General features: G+C 47.2%; 1 protein-coding gene across 1 annotated transcript in view; it reads right to left on the bottom strand.

Moving 5' to 3' along the window:
• The window catches only part of CSMD2 (CUB and Sushi multiple domains 2), a 575,415-nt gene that overhangs the window by 186,220 nt on the left and 376,121 nt on the right, over window positions 1-13,074 (bottom strand). Inside the window, exons 20-22 of the mRNA XM_074976068.1 lie at window positions 11,913-12,128; window positions 8,153-8,341; window positions 2,033-2,202 (exon numbers count right to left, since the gene is read on the bottom strand). Coding sequence (XP_074832169.1) covers window positions 2,033-2,202; window positions 8,153-8,341; window positions 11,913-12,128 — 575 coding nt within the window. The remainder of the gene's footprint in view (window positions 1-2,032; window positions 2,203-8,152; window positions 8,342-11,912; window positions 12,129-13,074) is intronic.

Genomic DNA, 13,074 nt, shown 5'->3' with positions numbered 1-13,074 from the left:
TGGGGAGCATCATGTAATGATCAATACTAAACTAATGCTTGCAAGGCACAGAGAACATTGTGTGCGTGTTAACAGAGACCTCCCATCTATAGGACGGCTTGGGGCAGCCATTCCAGACCCCGCTTTGTGAAGGGGCCCTGTGATGGCCACCTCAAACATCCTATGGACGCATCCCTGGGCAGCCTGGAGGATTACCTGTTGTGGGGGGTTGACATGGGGTAGCAGTAGAGGCCACCCACCCTCCCCTTCACTATGGCGATAGGAGGCAGAGCTGCCAAACTGCCTGTCAAGCCCTACCACCCTCTGCCAGCTTTGTGCACTCAGCTTCACTGAGGCAGAAGGTAGCAGATCACCGCAGTCCCACATCCAGGGTGCTCTGCTTCCTGCCCTGTGCTTGACCCGCTGGTAATCCTCCGGCCTGCATTGCTCTGGGAAGGTGCTCTGGCATGGGGTCACAGCAGGGGTGGGGGAGGAATGGAGCAGAGGCAGAGTGGGGTCAGAGTCTGCAGTGGGGTTTCTGCGCCTGGTTCCTGGGGTTTTGCCCCAGGCCCCCTCTGCCCCCAGGGATGGCCCTGAGTGTTAACACTGTTTTTCTTTTGAGTGCAAAAGCCAGCCACGCGCAATGGGTCTCCCAGACAATAATGAGACCTTGGGGGAAAGGGATTGGCTCTGCTCAGACTTCTGATACCCAAGCAGTGCAAACAAATATATAACAGCAACACAAATGACACAGTGCCCATGGGTGGTGGGATGTTGTTTGACATACACCCCACAAATACACAACCATCTGTACCTCTCCTTTGAACCCCAACAAGGTAGCCTAGCTGCAGACTGCTCAGGCTCCCTGGACTTTCTTGATTTAAATTAAGGGGTGTCTTTCCATAGACTTCAGGGGCTGCTTTGGATCTGGTCTTAAGAGATGAGTAGTAGCTACCTCTTGGATGGATTTACAGTGTCCCACTTGGAGAGTTCAGTGCAATTTCCCTGGCATGAGGGAGGGTGTACATCTGTGTCATTACAAACACCACAACAAAGGGCAGCAGTGTTGGTGGTCTCAGGTGAGTGGTAAAGGACCGAATAGACATGGAGGTCCAGCTTCTCCCTGCCACTCTCCGGGAGATGGCAGAGGGCAGGAGAGAGAGCAGCTTGGTGGAAATCCATATGGCTGCTGCCTGCTCTGCACTGCTCAGCTTCAAGGGCTATCAGCAGCTTTCACCAGCCATGAACGCACATGAAGACATACAGCGAAGGGGACTTGCACAAGCAGACAATAAAGGGGTCCATCAACAACATCCAAAACTCAAGAAATCTGGGGAGACTGATAAAGCCAGATGGCCCCCAAAACTGCCAGATATCCAAGTTGCTTGTCTAAATACCAACTTGGGAAAAAGTTTTGCCTTTTAAGTTTTCCCTGTATTAACCAGCCATTAACTTACTTAATCCAAGCTGCAAATACTACTTGGTAATCTCTCATGCAGTACTTTGGAATTTCCAGTTTAGCCAACAATTATAGATAAGTTCTCTGCTTTGTTTTATCCAAATGACTGTACCCATCCCCGAGGCTGATCCAAATTTAGTAATGCTCTGTGGGGTGTCTAGGTGGCTAGAAATCATTAAGACTGTACTCCAAATTTAAAGGGCACTAAACAAGAGAAAACCTTTTCCTATGTCCAGATGTCCACCAGTCTAAAAATCTGCCTCATCTCTTTTAAGTGCCCTTCAATTTAGACTGAAGACAGGGACTGTTCCTTTGTTCAATGTCTGTACAGCGCCTTGCACAGTGTGCTTCTGGTCATGAATAGGAAGGAGTTTCTGGATGTAACCACAATGCAGATGCCAGCAATTATCGATGAACACCAAGATATTGTGGATTTTGACTGATGAATCTGTACATTTGCCTTTCAAAGTGGGGTTTGTCAGTCAAATGGTAACTGGCTAAGGCAGAAGACTTTTAGGATGGTACCTGCCTTTACAAGTGTGTCTATAAATTTTCCAAAGTGTTACGATCCAACATAAGAGACAAGAATATCACCTTGAGAACATCCCCTGATTCCAGTTCAAAAGTCCTGGCTTTCAGCTGGATTCCCTTTCCCGGCTGGGTCTGGATGGAGTAGATGCATTCATGGTTGTTATTGTAGTTTATTGGATAGTTGGGGGATAACAGAACACCTTGAGTTCCAGTTACAGATGAGCCACATTCAGCTGTGGGAAGACACAAAGAAACATTTTAAGAACCATATGAAAACACTCACAATATGACACATGCACACAATATCTGAATCCTGGAATGTCTGTACATAGGGGTACTCGGTCTCTTACACACACCTCAAGCCAACCTTGCCTTGTGATCTCTTTACTAGTGCAGCTGGCATATCAATGATGGGCTGGGCTGAGTCAATAGTATTTAGAAAATACTGCGAATACTCAAATTATAAAATTAATCCTAATAAGATGGGGTATGTTCTATGAACATTTAAACTGTCGAGCTTTACTAGCAACAGCTGTTTGCAAAAAAAAAAAAAAAGGGGGAAAAAAGAAAAAACCACCATAATTCAAGCTTCTGTGTGCTATTACTCACTGAGGGCACAATTCAGGAATGTACCCTATGCACCTGCCTAACACTGAAGCCAATGGACTTAAGCACATAGAATCATAGAACACTAGGACTGGAAGGGACCTCGAGAGGCCATCGAGTCCAGCCCCCTGCCACAATGGCAGGACCAAGTACTGTCTAAACCATCCTTGATAGACATCTATCTAACCTGTTCTTAAATATCTCCAGCGATGCAGATTCCACAACCTCCCATGGCAATTTATTCCACTGTTTGACCACCCTGATAGTTAGGAACTTTTTCCTAATGTCCAACCTGAACCTCCCTTGCTGCAGTTTAAGTCCATTGCCTCTTGTTCTATCCTCAGAGGCCAAAAAGAACAAGTTTTCTCCCTCCTCCTTATGACACCCTTTTAGATACCTGAAAACCGCTATCATGTCACCCCTGAATCTTCTCTTTTCCAAACTAAACAAGCCCAATTCTTTCAGCCTTTCTTCATAGGTTACATTCTCTAGACCTTTAATTATTCTTGTCACTCTTTCCGGACCCTCTCTAATTTCTCCACATCTTTCTTGAACTGCAGTGCCAAATACTTTCCTGAATCAGGCCCCAAAAGGAAATTCTGAAGTGCATGTTACGTTGTGCTTTCCAGCTATCTGCCTTTATGCTTCTATAAGTCACTCAACATGAAAGAACAAAACAAAACCCCAACAATACTTCATTGATTGAATTAACTACAACAGAGACAATCTCATAATTCAGCTGCTGAATATTAGTAAGAAACTGTTATAACAGTTTCAGTAACAGTAAAGCCAAATTGTGCAGGAAAACATGCTAAAGCAAAATTCACAAATAATTTCAGTAATAACTCAACTGGTTAATTTTGCAATCTTGCCAAGAATAAAACTGATGACAGAAGAACAGGGAACATTAGAGAAACTGTCTTTGATCATACTCCCTGCTCTAGCAATACAATAGAAGGATGGAGATTCACACTCTGACTGCGTTTCAAAATGTCTTATTCCCTTTTTGTCCCAGCACTTCTTTCCTTCACTCAGTTGCCAACTCTAGTGATTTCAACTAGGAATGGGAGAAAGTGGTGTAGATATGATGGTTTTCCAACTTCCTTATACTCATTTTTTGTTTACCCAACTAGTTCAGAGATCATGCACCTTTATTTCCTCCCAAAATTTAAGCCTGGAGTTTTTTCAAAGGTGAGTCACTTTTACCCCACTAAGTTTTCTGTAGCTGAAGGAAAGCTGGCCCTCTTTATCACAGAGACAATTCCAGAAATGCTCAGTTGAGCCTGATGGGCAGACCAACTGACAAGATATAGGCTACATTTATTTTCCTATTAGAATTTTTCTTTGCTCCTTTTGTCACAGTCCATGTTTCCACTGGGTTTTCTCCCTCAACCCTGCCTACTTAGATCCTTGCTGTGTGCTGTCTCCTAAAACAAACATGAACCCTGTGGAATTTGAGTTCAAGCCAAAATTTTGGATTTCACAGTGTCTGAACAGCTCAACATTTTCAAAGCCAGCTACTTTCAAGAGGAAGGATGGCCTTGGGGTTAAGGCACTGGATTGGGACTCAGCAGAGTTGGATTTAACTCCCAGTGTGATCCTGGGCAACTCTCAATTTCTCTGGGTCTTACTTTCCTATCTAGCAAGTGCAGACAACAATACTTCTTTTGTTTGTCTTGTCTATTTTGATTGTCTTTTGAAAGAAGGTACGGCACATGGCACAACAGAGCCTTGATCTCGGTGGCAAGGGTGCCATTTTGGAAGGGGTAGGGGGGCCAGCAGTTTTGCGTTCCAGGACACCACTCACTCTTCTTCTTCTTCTTCCCATTCCCTTGACTGTCAGGGGGTGAGGGGAAAGTACACAGCTTGTGTGCATGCCTCTCACTTCTGGATGGCGAGGGGAGGGGGCAGAGGAAAAATGTGCAAGTCGTGTACTTTCGCCTTGCTCCCTGACAGTCAGGGGACTGGGAAGAAGAGCAAGTGGTGTCCCACTATGCACAGCTGCTGCACTCCCTGCCTCTGCACCCAAATGTCACCCTTGCTTGGAGGCGGGGTGGGGTGGGAAGGATTCTGAGGTGCTGCTGGAAAACTACAACAGAAGTTGTGAAAATGAGGCACAGAGAAATTAGGAAGCCTGATATTCTGGGGTGCAGAGCAGTCACAGCTTCTACGGACTCCCAAAGGGAACAGTGAGCATTCAGCACCTGTGAAAATCAAGCCACATCCAGTCTAATAGAGAGCCAGTGGAGGAGGTACACGCAGAACCTAGTCCTGCACAGAGTAGGTCAGAAATTTGCCTTGCAAAACACTGATTAATGAAAACGGAAATGGTTTGTGGGAAAGAGTCAGTTGTGATGACCTTCCCAATTTGAACAAGGGGTTGAAATTGTCAGAACATCCCAGGTGACATTACTGAACAAAAAAGTTTCATTACTTGGCCTTGAAATGACTTGTTTCCATTTTTTCCCACTTCTATTTGCAGAAAAGTAAAAAAAAACTTGTAAGAGGTCAAAGGCAAAACACACCTTCTGAAACCACTGAAGCGAAGCATTTTGACTTGAGCTATATAAGGAATACCAGTCTCTTGGGCTGTGACAATTTTTCAGATTTTGACTTTTCAGTCCATTTTGGGGGGAATCTCAAACTTTCTCATGAGACAAGAAAACCATTCCGACCCAGCCCTAGTCCTGCTCTTTAACCAGAGACCACATCCCGCCCCTCAGAAGGCCTATCACAGCACTCTAGCTAGAACATTATTATTAATGCTTTGATCCCTTCCTATCCCTCTGCACACCAGGTGCTGTCTAACCATTGTAACAAGTAGGCTGCTGTGAAGTCTCACCAGGGCAGAGTTGACCTTAGCAGGCTGCAGTGAAATCACATTGGCTTCTGTTGTAATTTAGTGCACGAGTCTTTCAAAGTTACTTTTCTCCCTCCAGAATTAAAATGAATCTTTCATTTACAAATGTGATCTATTGTACGTAGCCATTTCAGACCCTGAAGGCATGACTGATTCAAGATTCTTCCTCTGTACGCCAGGCAGAATTAAACAGCTACATTCCTCCCTTTCCTCTTTGCACCTTTGAATATATTTCAAAGCATTAACAGTCATCCAGAGTGGTGTTCACACTGGAACAAATGAGGCCCCACCACTGCACCTTCAGGCATGTCATGAAGAATTCACCCGAGACTCTCAAATAGAACTGATCAGGCAAATATTGATTCAGGTGCCTGCATACCTGTTAGGTATCTTTGCCTTCACAAAAATACCAGCTTCTGTGCTCTCACCTCTCCTGACCACTGAAACTACTCTCTTACTTGGCCAGCCTTATGGCTAGTGGGGGATAGATCAAGCCAGGGGTCACCTTGCCTCTTTGACCCTGCTACCACGAGGAGGAAGAGGTTCTGGCAAGGACTTGATTTTTGACCCCTCTCCGAACAGCTACTGGAGTGCAATGTAGGGGACAGCCTGGAAGGTAGCCATTTGCTTTGCTTTATGTGTATTTAAGAACCGCCATGCCTCTTTGACATCGCTCATGGTGACCCATCTGCAGTATCAACAACAGCAAGAAGTCCTGTGGCACCCTGTAGACTAACAGAGGGCTAAGGTCGCAACAGAACAGCCGGTGCAATTTTAACCTGAGAAAAATGACTGTTAGAACATTTGCTGTACGTCTCTCCAAAGCTAGAAGGGCACAGACAGGCACACCAGGAGGGCAGCAGAATGGACAAGAGGACTTCTCGAGGTCCCGTCTTGTCCGAGGATTCTATGATTCTGTAAGAGCTCAGAGGGCTAACAAACTAGTAGGTCTTGTGCATTTGGCAGAGGACAGTGACTCCTCTAGGGCAGCCTGAGTTTGAGAGAGAGAGTTGGGCAGCTCTCTGTCCATCCTGTTTCCCTTAACTGTAGCCCACAGAGCACATGACTGCAGTGCAGAAGGGTGGTTCACAATGGTGTTTGTTCCTCTTTTAAACAGGTGGTGCCAGCGAGCCAAAGGAATCATGTTATGTCATTCAGACAACTGTCCTTGAAGAAGATTGGGAGAAATTTGCTCAGTTGTAATTACTGACCCTAGTCTACCTCACATAAAAACAATTTTGTGCTTCTTTCTTGACAAGACTGCTGCACACACTGTGACGAAAGATTACATCTAACATTTGTAACTGAATCCTTTCAAACAGGGCTGATGCACAGAGCTGAGAATCCAATCACCAGCATCCTGGAGACGGTCGTCACCCTAACACCAGAATTCCCTTCAAACCCGGAGATGGTAAACTTGATCCATTATTATAAAATTAACATGCTAATTGAAAACCTATCACGGTGGGGAACTGGGTGAGTGGAAGATATTATATCCTATCTGCTTAGTGCCGACGTCTGTGGATCAAATTTAAAATGGTGTTATGACTTCTTCTGATTTCTATTTCCCTGATTAGCTTTCCCTGAAAGCTGATTATAATTCATGCCCCAGCATGGCCTCTTGTCATGACAGGATGATGTGACCTCATGATATAGACATTAAGCAGTACCAGGAAATGGATTCTGCACGACAGGGCTCACAGGCTAAGTGCTGCAGACTGCAGAGACAGTCTTGCTTGCAATGGGGTTTTCTGTCTCCCTCCGCTGCAGACAATTAGTCCCATTTATAGACAGATGCTAAAGCAGGACTTGCAAGACTGGAAGACGCTGGATAAACAGACCCTCAGTTCTCTCTCAAGCAGAGGGCTCTCAAACAGCTGTATGCTGCAGCCAACTGTTGTCTGTGGAGCACTTGCTCACAGTCTGCAGGGAGCTGGCTGGTAACACGATGCTGGCTGTTTATTGCTAGCTGCCCGACTGAGTTACAAGAAGCTAAAAAAAGTGCATGAGATATTGCCCTGGGATCACTTTTCTATGGAAATAATTGCTGCAGTGGCCTCTGAGGCAATACGCAACGGCCAACGGCAAGGGACGACAGGGAACGCTGGGAGGCCAAGGAGGAAGAGGATGGGACAAGAAGGATGGTCAACATAAGGCAAAGGAGGAGCCTGTGGAAAAAGGAGGTGTGGCTCTGGGCAAAGGGAAGGCAGGAGCCTAAGGGTCAAGGGGGAGACAGGGTGATGGAAAAATGGGTGGCAAGGCAGGGCCAATAAGAGCATGAGGTGGGGACCGGGCCATGGGAGGAGGTTGAGGAACAGGCCAGGAGCAATGGAGGGTGAGGTGGGTCAATAGGAGGGGCAGTGGCTTCCAAAAGAGTCTCTGTATTAACTCCTCTTCTGCTCCCTTGCGCACACCTCCCCTGTGGTCCTCTGCATTCCCCCAGCCTTTGTTTTTGTGTTCTCAGGTTATCCATTCCTAGCCATCTCCACGAGACCTTCCTAACAGGGCCGCCGGTCCCTCTCCAACCCTAGGATTTATCTGCCTCTCTGTGAACAGTTTCCAGAGCTGTTGCTCATTCCCTCTCCCTCCCCGCCCACACAGCGAGCACAAAGCCATGGTCTGGAGGGGATGCCACTCCCGCCGGGACACGCCCCTGCCCATTTCGCATTACGATAGACTACGTCAACCAAGCAAAATGAAAGCACATGACCACCTACCAACACACCTTGGCAGAGGCGAACTCCACACACGCCGTCTACCCCCCAGGCAAGTGATGCGTGACACACCCTCCAGACGGTACCCAGGGAAGCAGGAGAAAGTCAACACGTCCCCCACGCCGAACTGCAGGCCCTTCCGGATGCTGTAGGCTGGGACCTCGGGCTCGTCGCAGGGCTCCAGGTCGTACTCTAAAGGAGAGCACGAGGACATTGCATTAGAGGGTGGCTCATGAGACCCCATTCTCCCGCCTGCAGGGAGCTATGGATCTTGTGCAGGGATGAAACTATGGCTTGATGTTTTGATTGCAGCCTGGGTGCCATTCAGGCCAGAGTTGGAAAAAGGACAGCACAAGAGGTAAGTTCCACTTAAAGAGGAGTACAACAAGAAGTCCTGTGGCACCTTATAGACTAACAGATATTTTGGAGCATGAGCTTTCATGGGCAAAGACCTGCTTCATCATCTGAAGTCCTTCAGATGATGAAGCAGGACTTTGCCCACGAAAGCTCATGCTCCAAAATATCTGTTAGTCTATAAGGTGCCACAGGACTTCTTGTTGTTCTCAAAGATACAGACTAACACGGCTACCTCTCTGATACTTAAAGAGGAGTAGGTTTCCTCCTAGGTGGGCTGTCAATAGGGCTATGGATTTAACCTAACAATGGACCTCATTCTCCATCAGAAACACCAAATTAAGGTGAGTGCAAGGCAATGCCAATGGTACTAAATCAGAATGGAGGCTGTTTCTTCTTCCTTTGGACTGATGTAAATTACGTGGGATGTCGAACCCAATAGCTTCCCCCCCTTTTCCAAAAGCACCCCTCACCACTTAGAACCCTGCCAGCCCTCAAGACAACACATAGCCTACATTACTGTCACACCTTTTATCCTGAAAGGATGGTGTAACGGAAACCACTGAAACGCACCTGCCCGGCTCTGCTGTGGAATGCAGCAGCCCACTGAATGCTGCACCTTGCAAAAGTAGATGTGCGGAATTCGAGCTGAGCATACCAGGAGCCAAACTTGCCCCTTTTGAAAAATGCCATGGAAATTTCTGACTTCCTGTCTGTCCCACTTAGAGTTGGCTTTTAAAAGCATCATCCTGAATGACTCTCATTCAGTAAGTTGCATGCTTCTCACTCTATTTGCTTTAGTGGAATAAGGCTATGTTTATTATTGGGATTTCTGCTGTATCTAAATTGCTAATCCCTCAGAGCGAGTGAGACAGAAAACCCTGCTAAGGGACTGCGAGAGAATGGGTTAGCTGCTGACCAGAAAGGCATTTGCTGTTAAAGCAAGTTGGAACAATATATTTCATTCACCACAAAACATTCTGAAGAACAATAATTTTCACCGACTGGTTCAGATTTTTGTTAAAAAGACAAAGAAAACCCCCAAACCTACAAGTTATTTGATTTACGATAACCAAAAATAGTAATTAAAAATACGTAGTGGGTTCCCAGTTTTAGCCGATAACAGGAAAAATAATTTTGAAAAATGTCAACAGAAATTTGCTAATTTTTGTTTGATCGTATTTTGTTTCATCAAAATATGAATGAAAATTTTTGACTGGTTCTTGTTTGATGCAGAGATTTAAGCTGATTGACTGGAACTCCTGGTTTCAGAATCCCTAACGTGCATTTTAAAATAATGTTTAGGTTGCTACGCCACCCCGAGAAGCTCAGTCCAGCTACCCATTCATAGACTACACCTACTCTGCAGGGTCGATCTTCCAGGGTTTGATTTTGCATGCCTAGTAGGGACACGCAAAATCAAACCCACTGTCTTCCCGACTTTCGCTCCCGACTCTTCTGCTTCTCTATAGGACACTAAGGGAAATTATCAAACATTTCGAGATCCCACATTGTTTGCTATTTAGATAGGAGTTGTTCATTTTGGGGCTTTTAGATGTTCACCGTTTATTGAACATAATGAGGAGGTGTTTTCTTTTTCTTTGCAATTATAGCAGCAGGAGCCACAAGGAAGTCCTTAAAGAGCTGCATGTGACTCCAGAGCTATGGGCTGCAAACCCCTGTCTAGGTGGGCATCCATACATGCTACTGTGATACCTACAAATCTATTACGCATTTTAGAGTGAATCTGTCTGTTGGTGCTACATTTGTTCAAGAACTCCTCACACAGACAGATCACCCACCATGAACTTTGGGAAGCAGCTTCCTCTTACCTCAACTTAAACCAAGGGCAGGGTTTAGTAAAAAAATGCCTGAAATCCCAGGACTTCCCACAGCCTGGAAAGGGAGGACACCAACAGGAGAGACGACATAGATGGGACTCACCACTGGAGGGCAGTGAGAGCAGGGAACAGCGCCAGGGCAGAGTTACTGCTGGGGGCAGTCCCAGCAGGAAAACGGTGGCCATTTAGAGACCAGGCTCTCCACCCTGCCCAGAGAGGTAAGTGCCCCTCTACCTCAACACCCACCCCTGCTGCTTGCTGGCTGTGCCATGCAGGGGAGCCGTGCTGCCTCCCTGCAACTCCCCCACACAATTATTTGTACAAACCACGTCCTTTTCCCTTTTATTTTCTCATCAGGGGGAAAAAAACAAAAAAACAAAACCAAACCTTATTTCACTTAAATACCCAAGCAACTCCACGTCAATTTGCCAGCGGTTAATAACGCTGAGCATTTAGTCCCACAAGTTCCACTGAGATGAACAGAAGTCGAGGTGTTCAGCAGCAAGTTCAAGCAGTTTTAGAGCTCTGCATCCCTTAGCGCCCCCTTAGGCTCCAGAACACCTGCTTCTATCAGCAACTCTTATTACAGCAGCTTCAGCAGTGGAAGCCCAACTAGCATGCACCATTCCACTTTCCCGTCAATGCTATTAGATTAATCTAAAGGCTGAGGCTACACAAGGCATCTATTTTCTCCAAGATGCACCAGACGCTGCATCACTGGAAGACAGGCCTTTGGTATACAAGCAGGACTCGGGACCAGAGTCACTAGGAGACCAGCTAGGCGCTGGAGTGCCCAGCTACGCTCCTCTCCCCAGACGGTCCGGATCACTTGGAGCCACTTTCTAAGGGATCCCACCTGTCCGGGCTTCCTGGGTTGAGAATGGAGCTGCTGAGCCCTGGTCGTCATTTTGGCTCTGTATAGCCGGAACAGAAGTATTGGGAGCAAAGAGGACTGGCAAACCCCCAGGAAATGAAGGAGAAAAGTGGGATCCCAGCAACAGAGGAGAAAGCAATAAGTCAGCTGGGAGGGGTTGATAAATACCAGTGCAGAAGGATTTCATTTTAGCAGAGTTAGCCCACAGGCTGACGCCATACAAGAGCGAAGAAATATAACAACCCAGGTCCCTTTTTATGTCTATCATACCCGCATGGATCACGAGACACACAATGAAATAGAAGAATCCATCCCAAACACCCCGTCAGGTTCCTGATTTGAAATGAAGAATGGATGGGTGGAGATCGGCCTCCGTCTCGAGATCCTACAACTCTGGTAGTGCAAATACAGTTAGTTGTAATGATAATAGGAATCTGATGGCTTCAGGGAATGGGTCTTTTATTCTTGGTCGTCAGTTTGCTCTTAGCTCAGGTCTCCTTAACTGAAAACACACAGCAGCCTGGACTGAAGGGACCATACAGAGAGGGAACTCGTTAGTCTAGAAATCCTAAAGCCACTTCATTTTAGGGATGAGGTGCATCTGTGGTGTGAATGCGGCTAGGCAGAGAACTGGTCTCTTGAGGCACTCAAGCGGGCACCAGTGCCCAGTTTGGACTTGGGTCTTGGCTCTTACCCGAGAAGGTGATGTTGAATCCCTCGTAGGACATGGAGAAGTCCGAGATGAAGCGGATCTGAGCAGAGAAGTTCCCAAAGAGCCCGGCACTGATGGGGGGAGGCAGGCGGGACCCCGTGAGCTGTTTCAGAGGCTGGGTGAAGCTGCCGTTTTCGGTGATGAGCAGGTAGTCATGGCCGCTCTCCAGGTGAAAGGTGTGAAAGGTGAAAAACACACCTGCAGGGACGAGAAGTGGGGCGCCCAGCTCAACGTGAGTTTCTACAGTGCCCAGAGGTGACCAGGGGTACTGAACCCTGCCCTGCCCCCCAACCCATGTCCTTCCCCCTCTGGCTCCACTCGCTCCCGCCTCTTCCTGTGGAAGCGCCATGACCCTTCCAGTGAGTGTGGGGCAGTCTCCCCCTGCCCCTGAAGCGGCGCAGCCTGAAAGTAGTATGAACTTTGCTCTCAGGCCATGCCACAATGGGGAGGTGGGGAGAACCGCTCCTGCACCCATTGGAAGTGGTGCAGCAAGGCGCTGGGGGTACATGTAGCTCCCTGAGCATCCCCCCAACCAACTTCACCTGTGACAGTGCCCATCACCCTGGAGCACAGAAGCCCAATGCAGCCTGTTAACCTCCCTGCTTCCCAAAACAGTTCAGGACCATGCCCCTCCCTCTCCTCCCCCAGAAAAAAAGAGACTGAAAAGTTTAGGAACATTTACTTCAGAGTGGAGAGAAACAGGCAGAGAGGAGACCTACACACCACCAATGCCCCAGGCTCCTGCAATGCAGGAAGCTGAGGAGGTGAGAAATACTCAGACAATCCCAGCAGGTGATCCCCTGCCCCATGCTGCAGAGGAAGACAGAAAAACTAAAAGGGGTCAGGAAGAAGCTTTCCCTGAGGGCAGGTTATGCAAATCTGCAGGGTTTCCTGCAGCTTCCTCTGAACGAGCTGGTAGGAAACCCTGTGAGTGACAGGCTACTGAATTAGATTGACCCTTGCCTCATCTGGTTTCGCAGTTCCTAGGAGCACGAAAAATTGGGCACTCTTATCCTGACAGCGTATTGCCAAAGGAGAAAAGAAAATGGAACCAATAATGACTAAAGCCAGCCAAAGAAAGGAAAGTTCTCCCTGGGCCCTGCAAAGCCTAGGGTTCCACACTTTGAACTATGAAGCCAGAAGA

The sequence above is a fragment of the Carettochelys insculpta genome, chromosome 24 (genome assembly GCF_033958435.1).
Source record: "Carettochelys insculpta isolate YL-2023 chromosome 24, ASM3395843v1, whole genome shotgun sequence".
Classification (NCBI taxonomy): domain Eukaryota; kingdom Metazoa; phylum Chordata; order Testudines; family Carettochelyidae; genus Carettochelys; species Carettochelys insculpta.
The sequence above is the reverse complement of the archived record's forward strand: the minus strand, read 5'-3'. Positions and strand labels throughout refer to the sequence as shown.